Source organism: Panthera leo, chromosome E2, assembly GCF_018350215.1.
Source record: "Panthera leo isolate Ple1 chromosome E2, P.leo_Ple1_pat1.1, whole genome shotgun sequence".
NCBI lineage: Eukaryota > Metazoa > Chordata > Mammalia > Carnivora > Felidae > Panthera > Panthera leo.
In genome coordinates, this window is record NC_056693.1 from 1,491,740 (window position 1) to 1,504,395 (window position 12,656).

The 12,656-nt window shown below is 49.0% G+C and overlaps 1 protein-coding gene across 1 annotated transcript; it reads right to left on the bottom strand.

Moving 5' to 3' along the window:
• Positions 1–4,533: 4,533 nt before the first annotated feature.
• LOC122207635 (zinc finger protein 547-like) lies at positions 4,534–11,854 on the bottom strand. The gene is made up of 4 exons (XM_042917739.1): positions 11,634–11,854; positions 9,665–9,913; positions 7,703–7,829; positions 4,534–6,556 (listed from the first exon to the last, which is right to left on the bottom strand). The coding sequence occupies exons 2-4, from the start codon at positions 9,695–9,697 to the stop codon at positions 5,109–5,111; spliced, it is 1,608 nt and encodes a 535-aa protein (XP_042773673.1). The 5' UTR covers positions 9,698–9,913; positions 11,634–11,854; the 3' UTR covers positions 4,534–5,108.
• Positions 11,855–12,656: the final 802 nt, after the last annotated feature.

Here is a 12,656-nt window from a genome sequence, read left to right on the forward strand (position 1 = left end):
ATTCCTCTTGCCTGGACAGGCGAGGGCGGCCCGGAAGGGGCAGGGCCCGCCCCAGGCCCCAGCTCCGCTAACCTAGCTTTCATTCCACAGGAAGTGACCCGGAGGGTATGGGGACCTGCAGGGCAAAGAGTCTACACAAGCTCACACTTTTGTGTCTACACACACAACTTCCGAACCACCCCACCTACTACAGACACACTCCAGAATTCCTCCTAGGGCAAATCCGCTCCCTCGTGAAGAACGCATGAAGGCCCAACCCCTTCGTCTCATCCAGTGTCAGCCCCTCCCTCCCCAGAGCCCTTCGGAACCCTAACACTCACCCTCCTCATCCGGATACCCAACACCACGAGGACGCCGCCGGAAGTCCCGCCCCAGGCAGTGCGCACGCGCACAAGCGCGCCCGCATTCATTGGCTCACTTGGTCGCCACCGCGCGGCGCCTTCTGGGTAGTGTAGTTTGGGAGCCCGTGGAGCGCGCTGCCTCAGAATGAAGGTCCTCCCAGACTTTGGGGATGAAGAGCCGGAACGTGAGCGGCGCCGGGAAATGGAGCTCCGGGGCTGTAAACTGGGAACGGCGGCAATGGGGCTGTAAGGAGCCCTACCGGATGTCCTTGGGATGCAGTCTAGGACGTCACAGATATGTTTACAAACCCATTCTTTCCAATTGTGTGAATCGGAACGAATTTCCAAAGGGTATACATGCAGTGGACGCCGTATACCATCGTGTCACTTGGCGTCCGCTCATCCTGGTCAGTTCTCTTGTCAATACACGTAGACTGAAACTTTGGAGTCATGTTCATGGCCTTCAGTAGGTTTGGTCAGGGACAATAAGAAAAGACCCCGGACATGGTCATGACAGGAAAGCCAGAAGAGAGATATCAGGAGAGGCACTGGTTAGAAAGGGTGACGCTGTACCTCCTTTCCACTGAAAACATCTTTCCTACCTGTATATCAGTGATAGTGTTCCAAGATACTAAGAAACATTATTATTCGTATAATACTTATTGCTCCGTATGTGGAATTTGTTTCTCTCCTTTTAAAGTCTAAAGCTAGGGGCGCCTGGGTGGCTCAGTCCGGTTGTGTCTGACTTCGGTTCAGGTCATGATCTCGCATTCTTTGAGTTCCAGCCCCGCGGCAGGCTCCGACCCTGGAGCCTGCTTCAGATTCTCATTCTCTCTCTCTCTCTCTCTCTCTCTCTCTCTCTCTCTCTCTCTCTCTCTCTCTCTCTCTCCCTGCCCTTCCCCTGCTCATGCTCTGTCTCTGTCCCAAGAATAAACATTAAAAAATACTAATAAAGTCTAAAACTTCTCTGAAGAGAAAAGCGACTTATACTACACTTCTTACCAGGACAGGGTGTTCTATTCTAATAGTCCAACCATATGGCAAAGGGAGCAACTTATTACCGTTGTAAAGGTTTAGGAATCCATGATCCTTTATCCCTGTTGGTAAGAGATTTATCATTTCCGATGTAATTGCTGCCCCAGTATCAGCAATGGGAGTTGAGATGATCTCTGCAAAACACCTGTGATATAGTAGTTACTGAAAGCTATTAATGATGATTACTTTTCAGAGAAATCTAGTATAAATAGTTATAGAGACAATGATCTGTGACAGGTGAAAAAATGTTAGGATCTCAGTGAAGATTGAGCCAGAGGCAGTGAAGTTGGAGAAGTCAGAGAATGAAGCTGAACCCACAGCTGTGGTGAAACCTGGACCACACTCAGGGTTTGATCTCCAAAATGCGGCTCTTTTTGAAATTTGAAAACATGAACAGCTTGGTAGTAGAAATAATTACGGTTTCTGGAAATATAAAAATGAATAGGGAAGCTGTATTGTCATGTGCTGCTTTAACAAATATTCAATAATCACCATTTGGGTTTTAGACACAAGAGCAGATACATAGGATGTGGGGAATAGGGTTGCTCTGTGTATACTGTGCATGTCCTGTATTAAATGACTTTGTTCTGGTTCCTGTATTTATCTTGTAAAGAGATCATAAATCCTATATTTGGGTTTTGTTTTTTTTTTTTAATACAAGAATTGGCATTTAGAGCTGTGTCTCTCCTACTCTACTTAGCAATGAAAACACAAAATGACAGCACTTGTTGAAAATCAACCCCCCACAAATAAAGGACACCAGTCTTATGGTTCTTTATATATTTTGGATATTAACTCGTGTGTGTGTGTGTGTGTGTGTGTGTGTGTGTGTGTGTGTGGCAAATATTTTCTCTCAGTCCATAGGTTCCCTTTTTGTTTCCTTTGTTGTGCAGAAACTTTTTAGTTTAATGTAGTCCCACTTATTTTTGCTTTTGTTTCCTGTGTTTTTGATGTTGTTTTGATGTTTTTGTTTCCTGATATATATATATATATATATATATATATATATATATATATATATATATATATATATATATATAGTTTCTAATACCAATGTCATGGAGCTTTCTCTTTATGTTTTCTTATAGCTTTACTGTTTCAGATCTTCTGTTTAAGTCTTTAATTCATTTTGAATTGATTCTGGATATGGTGTAAGACATGGGTCCAATTTAATTTTTTCATGTGGATATCCAATTTTTCCAACATCATTTAATAAAGAGACTATCCTTTCCCCCACTGGATATCCTTGGTGCCTGTCAAAAATTAGTTGACTTCATTTGTGTGGGTTTACTTCTGGACTCTCTCCTCTGTTTCACTGGTCTATGCGTCTGTTTTTATGCCAGTGCTTTATTGGTTTGATTAGTATAACTTTGTAGTGTAGTAGAAGGCAGGAAGTTTATAGCCTGTAGCTTTGTTCTCCTTTCTCAAATTGAGGTAAGTGTCTTTGTGGTTCCATAAAAATTTTAGGATTTTTAAAAAAATTTCTGTGAAGAGTGTCATTGGAATTTTGATAGGGATTGCATTCAATCTGTAGATTACTCTGGGTAGAATGGACATTTTAACAAATTGATTCTTCCAATCAACAAACATGGGATATCTTTCCATATATTTGTGCCTGTGGCTTCTTTCATCAATATTTTATAGTTTTCAGCGTTCAGATCTTTCACCTCTTTTGTTAAATTTATTCTGAAATATTTCATTCTTTGTGTTGCTATTGTGAAGGGGATTGTTTTAATATCTTTTCTAGATAATTTATTGTTAGAGTTAAAAATGCAGATTTGTATGTTGATTTTGTATTCCTAAACTTTACTGAATTCATTTATTAGTTTTTACAGTTTGTTTTGGTACAGCCTTTCAAGTTTTCTACATTTAAGATCAGTTCATCTGCAAACAGAGACATTATTCCTTCCTTTCCATTTTGGATGACTTTCAATTATTTTTCTTGCCTAATTGCTCTGGTTAGGACTTGCAGTACAATGCTAAATAAAAGTAGAGAGTGTCTTGTTTGTAATCTTAAAGGAAAAGCTTTTGGCTTTTCAACATGGAGTATGATGTTACCTATGTGTTTTTAGTATATGTCTTTTTTTTATATTAAGGTAAATTTCTTATCTACTTAATTTGTCACAAATTTTTATCATGAAAGGATGAAGTTTGTCAAAAGCTCTTTCTGCATTGATTGAGATGAGCCTATGATTTTTATCCTTTGTTAATGTGGAGTATTACATTTACTGCTTTATATAAGTTGAGGCATCCTTGTACCCCAGGGATAAATCCAATTTAATCATAATGTATAATTCTTTTAAGGTGCTGCTGAATTTGGTTTGCTAGAATTTTGTTGAGGAGTTCTGCATTTATATTCATTAGTCTCCAAATATTTAAAGTTAAGAGAAACCTCTGCCTGAGTTGTTGAATTGCTATATTGTACCCCTGAAACTAACACTGTATGTTAACTACACTGGAATTTTAAAAAAATGTTTTAATTGAACAGAGAGGGGCACCTGGGCGGCTCAGTCAGTTAAGCGTCCAACTTCGACTCAGGTTATGATCTCATGGTTCTTGAGTTTGAACCCCGCATTGGGCTTTGTGCTGACAGTTCAGAGCCTGGAGCCTGCTTCAGATTCTGTGTTTCCTTCTCTCTCTGACCCTCTGCTGGTCATACTCTGTCTCTCAAAAATAAACATTAAAAAAAATTTAATTGAACAGAGAAAGTTCTGCCTGGAAGTAGAAGAGAGTGTTGTTACCAAAAGTGTTGGTTTGTGAGGGATTTATTCTTGCCAGCTTCAACCGTACTCAAGGGGCAAAAATTAAGGCCTGAACTCAATCTTATCCTCAGCATATGACTGGACAGATATTCCCCCAGTGGATCATAGCCTCAGAGGAAGGATTTTAGGAACCAAAAAAGTAAATCCATTATAAAATTTACTATATAAACCACTTAAAAGTATTTTTTAGAATTGATTAAAAGTTATAAGGTATGCATATAAATTTTATTCAAAAATAAAAAGGACAACAGTAGAGTCATAGAAGTTAATGAGGATTTCAACTCGAAATAACTATAGGGGCACCTGGGTGGCTTAGTCTGTTAAGTGTCCAATTCTTGATTTCGTTTGACTCAGGTCACGATCTCACGTTTTGTGAGATTGGGTCCCATGTCTGGCTCTGCACTGACAGTCTGGAGCCTGCTTGGGATTCTCTCTCCCTCTCTCTCTCTGCCCCTCCCCCGCTTGCAATCTCTCTCATATTGGAAATCAGTTTGGCCAATTCTTAAAAAGTTAAACATTCATCAATGATCAACACTCCACTCTCAGGTATTTACTTATATATGAATGTTCACAGTTCTTTTGGTAATTGGAAACACTGGAAGCAACCTACATGTCCATTAATAGATAAACACACTGTGGCACATACGCCCAATGGAATATGACTCAGCAATAAAGAGGAATGAATGCAATAGGGATAAATCTCTAAACAGCCACACAAGGATATACTTTGGGATTCCTTTTATGTAAAAATGTAAGGAAAAGCAGTCACATAACAGTATACTGCAGGATTCCAAGAACATAAAAATTAAAGAAATGCAAATTAGTATATAGTGACATAAATCAAATTAACAGATTCTCCCGCATTCATTGCACTCATAAGGCATTTCTCCATTGTTGGAAATCTGCCAATGTTTAACAAGGCCAGAGATGTAGGTAGAGATGTCCCCACATTCGCAGTTCTCATAAGGACTCACACCGGTGTGAACTCTCTGTTGTGTAATGAGACTGAAGTTGTAACACAAAAATTTCCCACGTTAGCTGCACTAATAAGGCCTTTCTCTGCTGTGACTTGTCCGACGTCTAATGAGTTTGGAGTTGCAACTAAAGGATTTCCTACGTTGCTGCACTCATCAGGCCTTTCTCTAGTGTGAGTTCTCTGGTGTCTAATGAGTGTGAAGCGGTACCTAAAGAACTTCCCACATTTGCCACACTCATAAGGCCTCTCTCCAGTGTGGACTCTCTGATGAATAATGAGCGAGGAGCTGTCCATAAAGAATTTGCCACATTCTCTGCACTCATAAGCCCTTATTCCAGTGTGGATTTTCTGGTGCTCAACAAGTTTATGTTTGCGGCTGAAAGCTTTCCCACATTCACTGCACTTATAAGGCCGCTCTCCGGTGTGGATTTTCTGGTGTTCAACAACTTTGTCTTTGCGGCTGAAGGCTTTCCCACATTCTCTGCATTCATAAGGCTTTTCACCGCTGTGGATTTTCTGATGCTCAACAAGTTTATGTTTGCGGGTAAAGGCTTTCCCACATTCAAGGCACTCATATGGCCTCTCTCCAGTGTGAACTCTCTGATGTCTAATGAGCGTAGAGCGATTCCTAAAAAATTTTCCACATTCACTGCAACCATAAGGCCTCTCTCCTGTGTGGATTTTCTGGTGACCAACAAGTTGGGACAGTCTAAGGAAAGCCTTCCCACACTGGCTGCACTCAAAAGGCCTCGGCCTGGCGTGAATACCCTGGTGGTCACCAAGGCCAGGTGTCCGTGTAAGACATCCTCCACATTTTGGGTTCTCATAAAACTGACCTTCATCGTGGCCTTTCTGGTGCTGATGGAGGTGGGACTTTCTAAGGAAGGCCTTCCCACACTCTCTGTACTCATGACGCTTTTCTCCAGTGTGGATTTTCTCATGGTCAACAAGTATATGTTTATGACTGAAGATTTTCCCACACTGAGTACATTTATAATAATTCTGTTCATTTTGAAAGTCCTCTCCACCAGCTGTGCCCCAGTGTGGCCGTCCTACAAGCTGAGGAACCTGCTGTTGGAGAAGGCCTGAGCTGGCTGGGAAGTCCTTCCCATCTTCACTGCACGTAAAGGTCATCTCTGCCATGTGACCTCTGCAGTTCTTCACAAATGAAGACCTCCCCTCATCACTCCTGGAAAGTTCTGCTCTAATCTGATGCTTTTGGTGCTGGCAACACTCTCCCCCACAGGCGTACAGGACTTGCTCGGGGTGTATACCGTCCTGTTCAGCCAAGCGCAAAAGGTCTTTCAAGAGTGAGCTACACGTCTCACAGGGCTGGGCCTCCCGGACGGACGGGCCTGGCTTTGGAGTCCTGACCTGTGATGCTCCTACAGAAATACTATGCCCTGAAGAGGCCTCCTCGTCCTGAGCTCCATGCCAGCAACCTGTAAACAGAGAAATGCTGGTCAAGCGCATGCTGACCTTGTTGGGACGAGGCAGCCTCCTCGGGAATGTGTGTCGCACATGCCCACGGATGAGGCCAGGGGATTGCTCACGGGCCAGGGGGACTCGAGACGGTGAAAGGAAGGCCTTCTGTGCACAGCTCACCCTGGCCGGCGCCCATGACGGGACAGCCCTGCCTCTGGGGAAGGATAACAGGGCGGGGTGAGTTCAGGGAGGACAGGGGGGTTCCCCAACTCTCTCCTCTGCAAATGACTTTCAACAAGGCCACGGCTGCCGGTGACTGGTGAGCACTGGGTAGAAGACTGAGTTCACACCTAGAAATGTGTGCTTGCAACACAGCAGCTGGTGTTTAGAGACTATTTAAAGATAGGTGCAGCCATCACAATACCTCAAGGGTAGGTCATATGTCAAGTGTACTGCAAAGGGAGAAGTGAAAGGATAATGGAAGGAAGCCACAAAAGTGGGGGAGCTGGGAAGTGCAAGGTTAGAAATGATGACAGGAAAGAACAGGTAGAACTAAGGTATGACCACGCTCCCTGGCATCACACGGTGGTAAAGCCAGCTGTGACAACACACCCATTCCCAACTCTGCAGCCCCAGGGCCATTTCCTGTAGTTGGTGATGGAGTAAGGTCCATGCTGTCAGGCACCCAGGCCCCTCCACCTCTTCAAGATGAGCACTTACATGGGACCTGGAACGGGCCACCCTAGATGAAACACAGGAAGACAGAGTAGACTGCACGGCCCCCAGAGTCAGTGATCCAACACATGACATCCCACATTCTAAAACCAAAAGAACCTCAGAGGAGGGTCTCATAGAACCAGTGGTCTCTATGAGTAGAGAGCACGTTGGTGGCTGGAAGTTCCAACACAGGGGTGCCCCTAAGAAACGCTGGCAAGGAGGGGAAGGCCTTGAGCACAGAGGCTCCGCGCTTCTGAACAGAATAACCTGACCAGGGACAAGCAAGGCCACTGGGATTTCTCAGACAAGCTTGGAGCAGAGGTGCGCGCAGCCCGGACCTGGCCCCCTTAAACCTGTGGTTGTGGGAAAGCCAGAGCTCCTGACCCCCAGGGAAGGCGAAAGCCGGAGCTAAGCCCTGGACGCTGGAGTGGGTGCGAGGGCCTTACCTAGTGATGACAAAAGTGCAAAGGTCTCCAGCATCACACTGTGGTACAGGCGTCTCTGAGCCTCATCGAGGAGCCCCCACTCCTCCTGGGAGAAGCACACGGCCACGTCTGTAAAAACCACAAACCCCTGCCAAAACAGGGAGGCTTCAATCGATGTGCAGCTTCTCTTTCCACAGTGTTCATACCGCCACCTCCTTCCATCCCCTCCTTGCCCTTGCCCTCCACCCCGACTTCCCAGTGTGGAGGAGATACAGGGTCTGGTGGCACTGGCGCCTCCCTTCTCCTCACTGCCACTGATTGCTGTGTCCAGAACTGGGTAAAACAAGCGAGGAGGGTGCAGGAAAGCCCCGCCCAGGCTCTGGGCCCGCAGTGGGGGCCTCTCTGTCTCTTTCAGCAGTAAATTATGCTGAGGTCCCCCAGATCCTACGTCCCGGCCAACACAACTTGAACTTACCTCTCCCACATCAGCGCCCCTCCTCCTCCTCACCTGCCCATCATTCTTGGTCTGAACCTCTCTCCATATCCGGTCCCTCCACTTCTGCAACTTGGTTACCGAGACCGCAGCCCACTCTGCGGGTAATTGCTGTGCCTTCCCAACACACCGCTGTTGCACACAGAATCCAGGCAGGAGCGTGCAAGTGGAATCAGCATCCTATTTTGCCCTGTCTTGCCCCAGAAACCCAAGTTCCCCGGTGCCAGGGTCCTTTTGTGGTTCTCCCCACGTGCCACCCGTGTCATACTCCCCCTCCCAAACCTAACGTGAGCACCTCACAGACTCCCAGGCCTCTGCTGCATCATCACTATCCTGCTGTCCTACAAGCAGTCACAGCCTGCCTTTACCTGACCCGCATGTGAAGTCCAGCGACACTGAACTCCGCACCCAAGGCCCAGCAATGCTCCTGGCTGCTTTGTTTTAACCTCAACTAACCTACCAGGTCTATCAGCCTCAACGAAGCAACACAGGCCTGACCCAAAGTCACCACCAAACACTGAGGACTCCATGGAAAGATCATGTGCCCTGGCCTGAGCTTACTAACACCTGACCTCCTTCGTGGAGATGCTTCAACACCTACTGCACACCCCCGGCCCCTCGGAAGCCTTCAGACTCCTCACCTGTATCCTACACGGGCACACCCTCCACAGCTACTCTGCTTTTTCATCTGCCTTTGTGACGTCCACCACCACCAACCAGGCTCCCAGAAGAGATTCGAATCTCCTTCTTCCCCTTCCTGCCTCCACAACCTAACGATGGCCCCTCTGGAAACTAATGCCCGGCTATACCGCAGTGCACATGCCGGCCACTGTCTCTGGCTGCCTGCAACCTGGAAGCCTCCCCTGAACTCCAGACCTGTGCGTCCGACTGCTAAGTGGGTGCCTCTAGTCGGGAGTCTCTGGACCATGTGACATCAGTGGCAAAACCTGACTTCCTATTCCAACCGACTACTGACTTCCCCGTCTCAACTGACAGGACATCCATTCTTTCAGAGAAAGCCAAAATCCTTGGGGCTGCCCCTGACGCCCCCTTCCATCTCATCCCCCCACACCCTTGCTTGCCACATCACTGAACGTGGGCTACTCCGTCTGGAACACCTCCAGAAGGCAGCTGGTCCTCCACCTCCACAGCCACCAGCCCTGTGCAGCCATCAGCAGAGGTCACCTGCGCAGTCCCAGGAGGCCCCCCACTATCCCCACCTTCGTCGAGGCTCTCCCGCACACTGCAGCTGCACACAGCCTGTGAAGATCAGGTCACCTGGCTCCTCAGCTCAGAACCTTCTCCTACTTCCTTCAGATTAAAGGCTCACCACTTCAGGCTGTAACTGTGGACCTGGTAACTGTGTGCCCCCTGCTGCCCCATATTCCCACTGTAGGTAAGAGCCTCGCAGTTCCCTGATCATTCCAACTCTCACCCCCATCACTTGAACATTCTGGATCCTGTGCCCAGGACACCCTTCCACATCTTACCCCATTGGTTGTCACAAATGGGCAATGCTCCATAGAATCCAGGGATGAGTTCAAGACCCTGGGCTTTGATGAGACCACAGGGACTTTAGAGCCAAGGGAGGGAGAACAGGTGAGCAATCTCAGGACACCATCATTCTTTACACGGGAGTGGCAAAACCATCAGGGGGACAACTGGGGTGTCCTCCAACTGTCACATCCTCCATGTACCTGTACAGGATCCATAAGCATTTCTGCAAATGCCACGGGAACCTGTGGGAAGAGGGAGGCCATGAGAAAGGGGCAACCATGGTAGGCAACCAACAGACTGAACTGGACCCCCGCTACCCCTGCCCTGCCCTGGAGCAAAGTGCTCCCAGCCTGATAACCTAAGCTCTCAGCCCCTCTGACATCAGTGCTGCTCTTACCAGCGATGTGGTTCTGTAGGAGGAATGAACGTCCCGAGCCTCAATTCCTGGCCCCCACCTCACAGAGCTGATAACAGTATTGAACAGAACTGATGCACACTAACTACCCACAGAGTTAACAAGCCTGTATGTTTCCATTGCAAATAAAGGACAGGGTTCATAAAATTTGGGTTAGTGTTATTTCTGCTTACGATTTTCAAAAGATGTGTTATACAACGTTCTCTTGTTAGCAAATACCACAGATAAATTAACTTTGCAATTTTCATAAAGTGTTGCTCTTCATTTATCAAATGCATTCATTTCTAGTTTCCATGTGTACATATTTACATAAATGTTGGTTAGCTGATGTCTCAATAAATGTTTCATACGTTCCGAATTTAATGAGTTGTAGGGAGAGTCTGGGCGGGCAGCTCAGCTACTCTTCCTTTCAGCAAACAAGCCTACCTGCTGCGTGGCCCCCTGCAGGGCACTGGCAGGACCCCTTGACTGGAGCACTCCTGTCTTCCTCTTGCCCCCAAGGGTGGAGGTGGTGAGAGAGCAGTGTCCTCATCTGGGACCCAACTGCTCCACAAATCTGGCTATTTCTTTGTCCCACAGGGACTGTCTCCCAGGATCACCTGACGTGCAGGACTGAGAGTCTCTACCTCCGTCTCCACCCAGGCCAACAAACTTACCACATCCAGGCATTCTTTTCTAGACCCAGGTCAGAATACCTTCCACATCAGGTACGCTCCTTTAGGGAGGGAGCATCAGGGATGCTGAATCCCCCGGGGCACTCCACGCCTCAGCCCTCCTGACGCTCACTGCAGAGCCCACCAGTAATAACGACCTTAAGACCCCCTCCTTGGTCGGGTCCTCAGGCCAGACTCTGGAGCAGTGCACACCCTCCACACCTTGGACAGCTCCAGCCCAGCTCCCTTCCCCGTCCTCCAGACCCTCACTTCTACGGACCCACGTCACGTCTCCACCCTCAGATATCTCAGCATCAACATGTCCAAACCGAACTCAAGATCTCCCCGAAACCTGCCCGCTGGGCTCGCTTCCCCACCTCCGTTCTCTCAGATGTGCAGGCAAGGAAGCCCTGACCTGGTCCTTCACTCCCCACTTGTGCTCACAGCTACAGGCGACGCAGCAGGAAACCCCGTCGGCTCTGTTGCCCGAGTCTGCAGAATCTCCTCGCATCTCCCTCCACCGCCACCGCCCTGGCCCAACCTCCACCATGACTGCCCGGGGTGGTTCCTCAGCAGCCTCCCCGTCCTGCTCTCCCCTAGCCTAACCGATCTCTGGGCGCGCACCTCCCACCCCCGCCCTGGACCCCCGACCCCGGAAGATCCCAGCCGCGCACGCCGCCCCTGCAGGCGACACTCCGCCCCGACCCCTGGGCCCCCGGCCCCGACTCAGGAGCCCCTGCGGGCCCTCCTACGCCCCACCGCAGGGGCGGGACCGGGACCCCGAACCAGGACGCCCTCTGCTCCCGCCCCGGGGGCCTGACCGCGGGGAGCCGAGCGGGCGGGGAGAGGAGGGGCGGGGCGGGCGGCCGAGGGCCCGGGGGTCGCAGCACCCACCTGCGCCGGCTTCACCGGCGCGGCCTCCGCCTCCGACCAGTGGGAAGAGCGGGGCGGGACGCGGCGGGCGACCGGGCGGGGGCGGGGGCGAGGGCGCCTCGCAGCCGCCACTGCGGCGGGAACAGGGCCTCTTTTCGCGCTTTCCATTCACGTCGGTCGGGACTGAGGATTCCGGACGCACTAAGCCACGGAACAGTCCCTGGAACGACAGAGAACTCAGACACCACGAAGGCGCCGCCGGAAGTCCCGCCCCCACGAGGCGCGCACTCTCGAAAACGGCCCTTGGCTACGCCGCACGGGCTTCCGGGTAATGTAGTTTCAACGCCGTTATTGCGCGGATTCAGGACGTAGGTCGTTCCTGACAGATTAAAGGCCCTGAAAGAGTATGAGGAGCTCTGGGAACTGGAGTGCCGTGTTCTTCAGGGGGTGGGGCTTGCTGCTGCTTAAAGGGCGATACCCAGCTGTCTTCGGAGTGCAGCGTAGGGAGACTCCGAAATGTCCAGGGGCCTGTTGTTTCAGGCTCCGTGAATCACAGCACATTCCCAAAAGGCTGCACATAGGAAGGGACACAGCATGCCGTAAAGTTCCTCGGCGTCCCCTCGTAACTCTCAGTTATCTTGTTGCTTGCAAGGGACGTGTACACTGACTCTTTGGAGTTCCTTTTATAGCCTTTAATAGTTTCAATAAGAAAGCTTTCAGACAGGACTGTGATGGGGAAGTTGGAGGAGGGGTGTCAGGAGGCACTGAGGTAGTTAGAGTGACGATGGGGGCGCCTGGGTGGCTCAGTCGGTTAAGCGTCCGACCTCGGCTCAGGTCATGATCTCACTGTTTGTGGGTTTGAGCCCCACGTGGGGTTCTGTGCTGACAGCTCAGAACCTGGAGCCTGCTTCAGATTCTGTCTCCCTCTCTCTCTGCCCCTCCCCCCACTCATGCTCTGTCTCTCTCTGTCAAAAATAAATAAGCATTAAAAAAAAAAAAATTAAAGAAAGGAGGACGATGTGCCTCTAATTCCCACAGAAGGCA

Excerpts from the sequence above, each read along its gene's own strand:
- LOC122207635 (XM_042917739.1), bottom strand. The coding sequence starts at position 9,697 with ATGGAGCATTGCCCATTTGTGACAACCAATGGG. Across the intron at positions 7,830-9,664 it reads CATTTGTGACAACCAATGGG|GGGTTTGTGGTTTTTACAGA; the intron begins GTAAGATGTGGA and ends CTGTTTTGGCAG. Across the intron at positions 6,557-7,702 it reads TGCACTTTTGTCATCACTAG|GTTGCTGGCATGGAGCTCAG; the intron begins GTAAGGCCCTCG and ends CTCTGTTTACAG.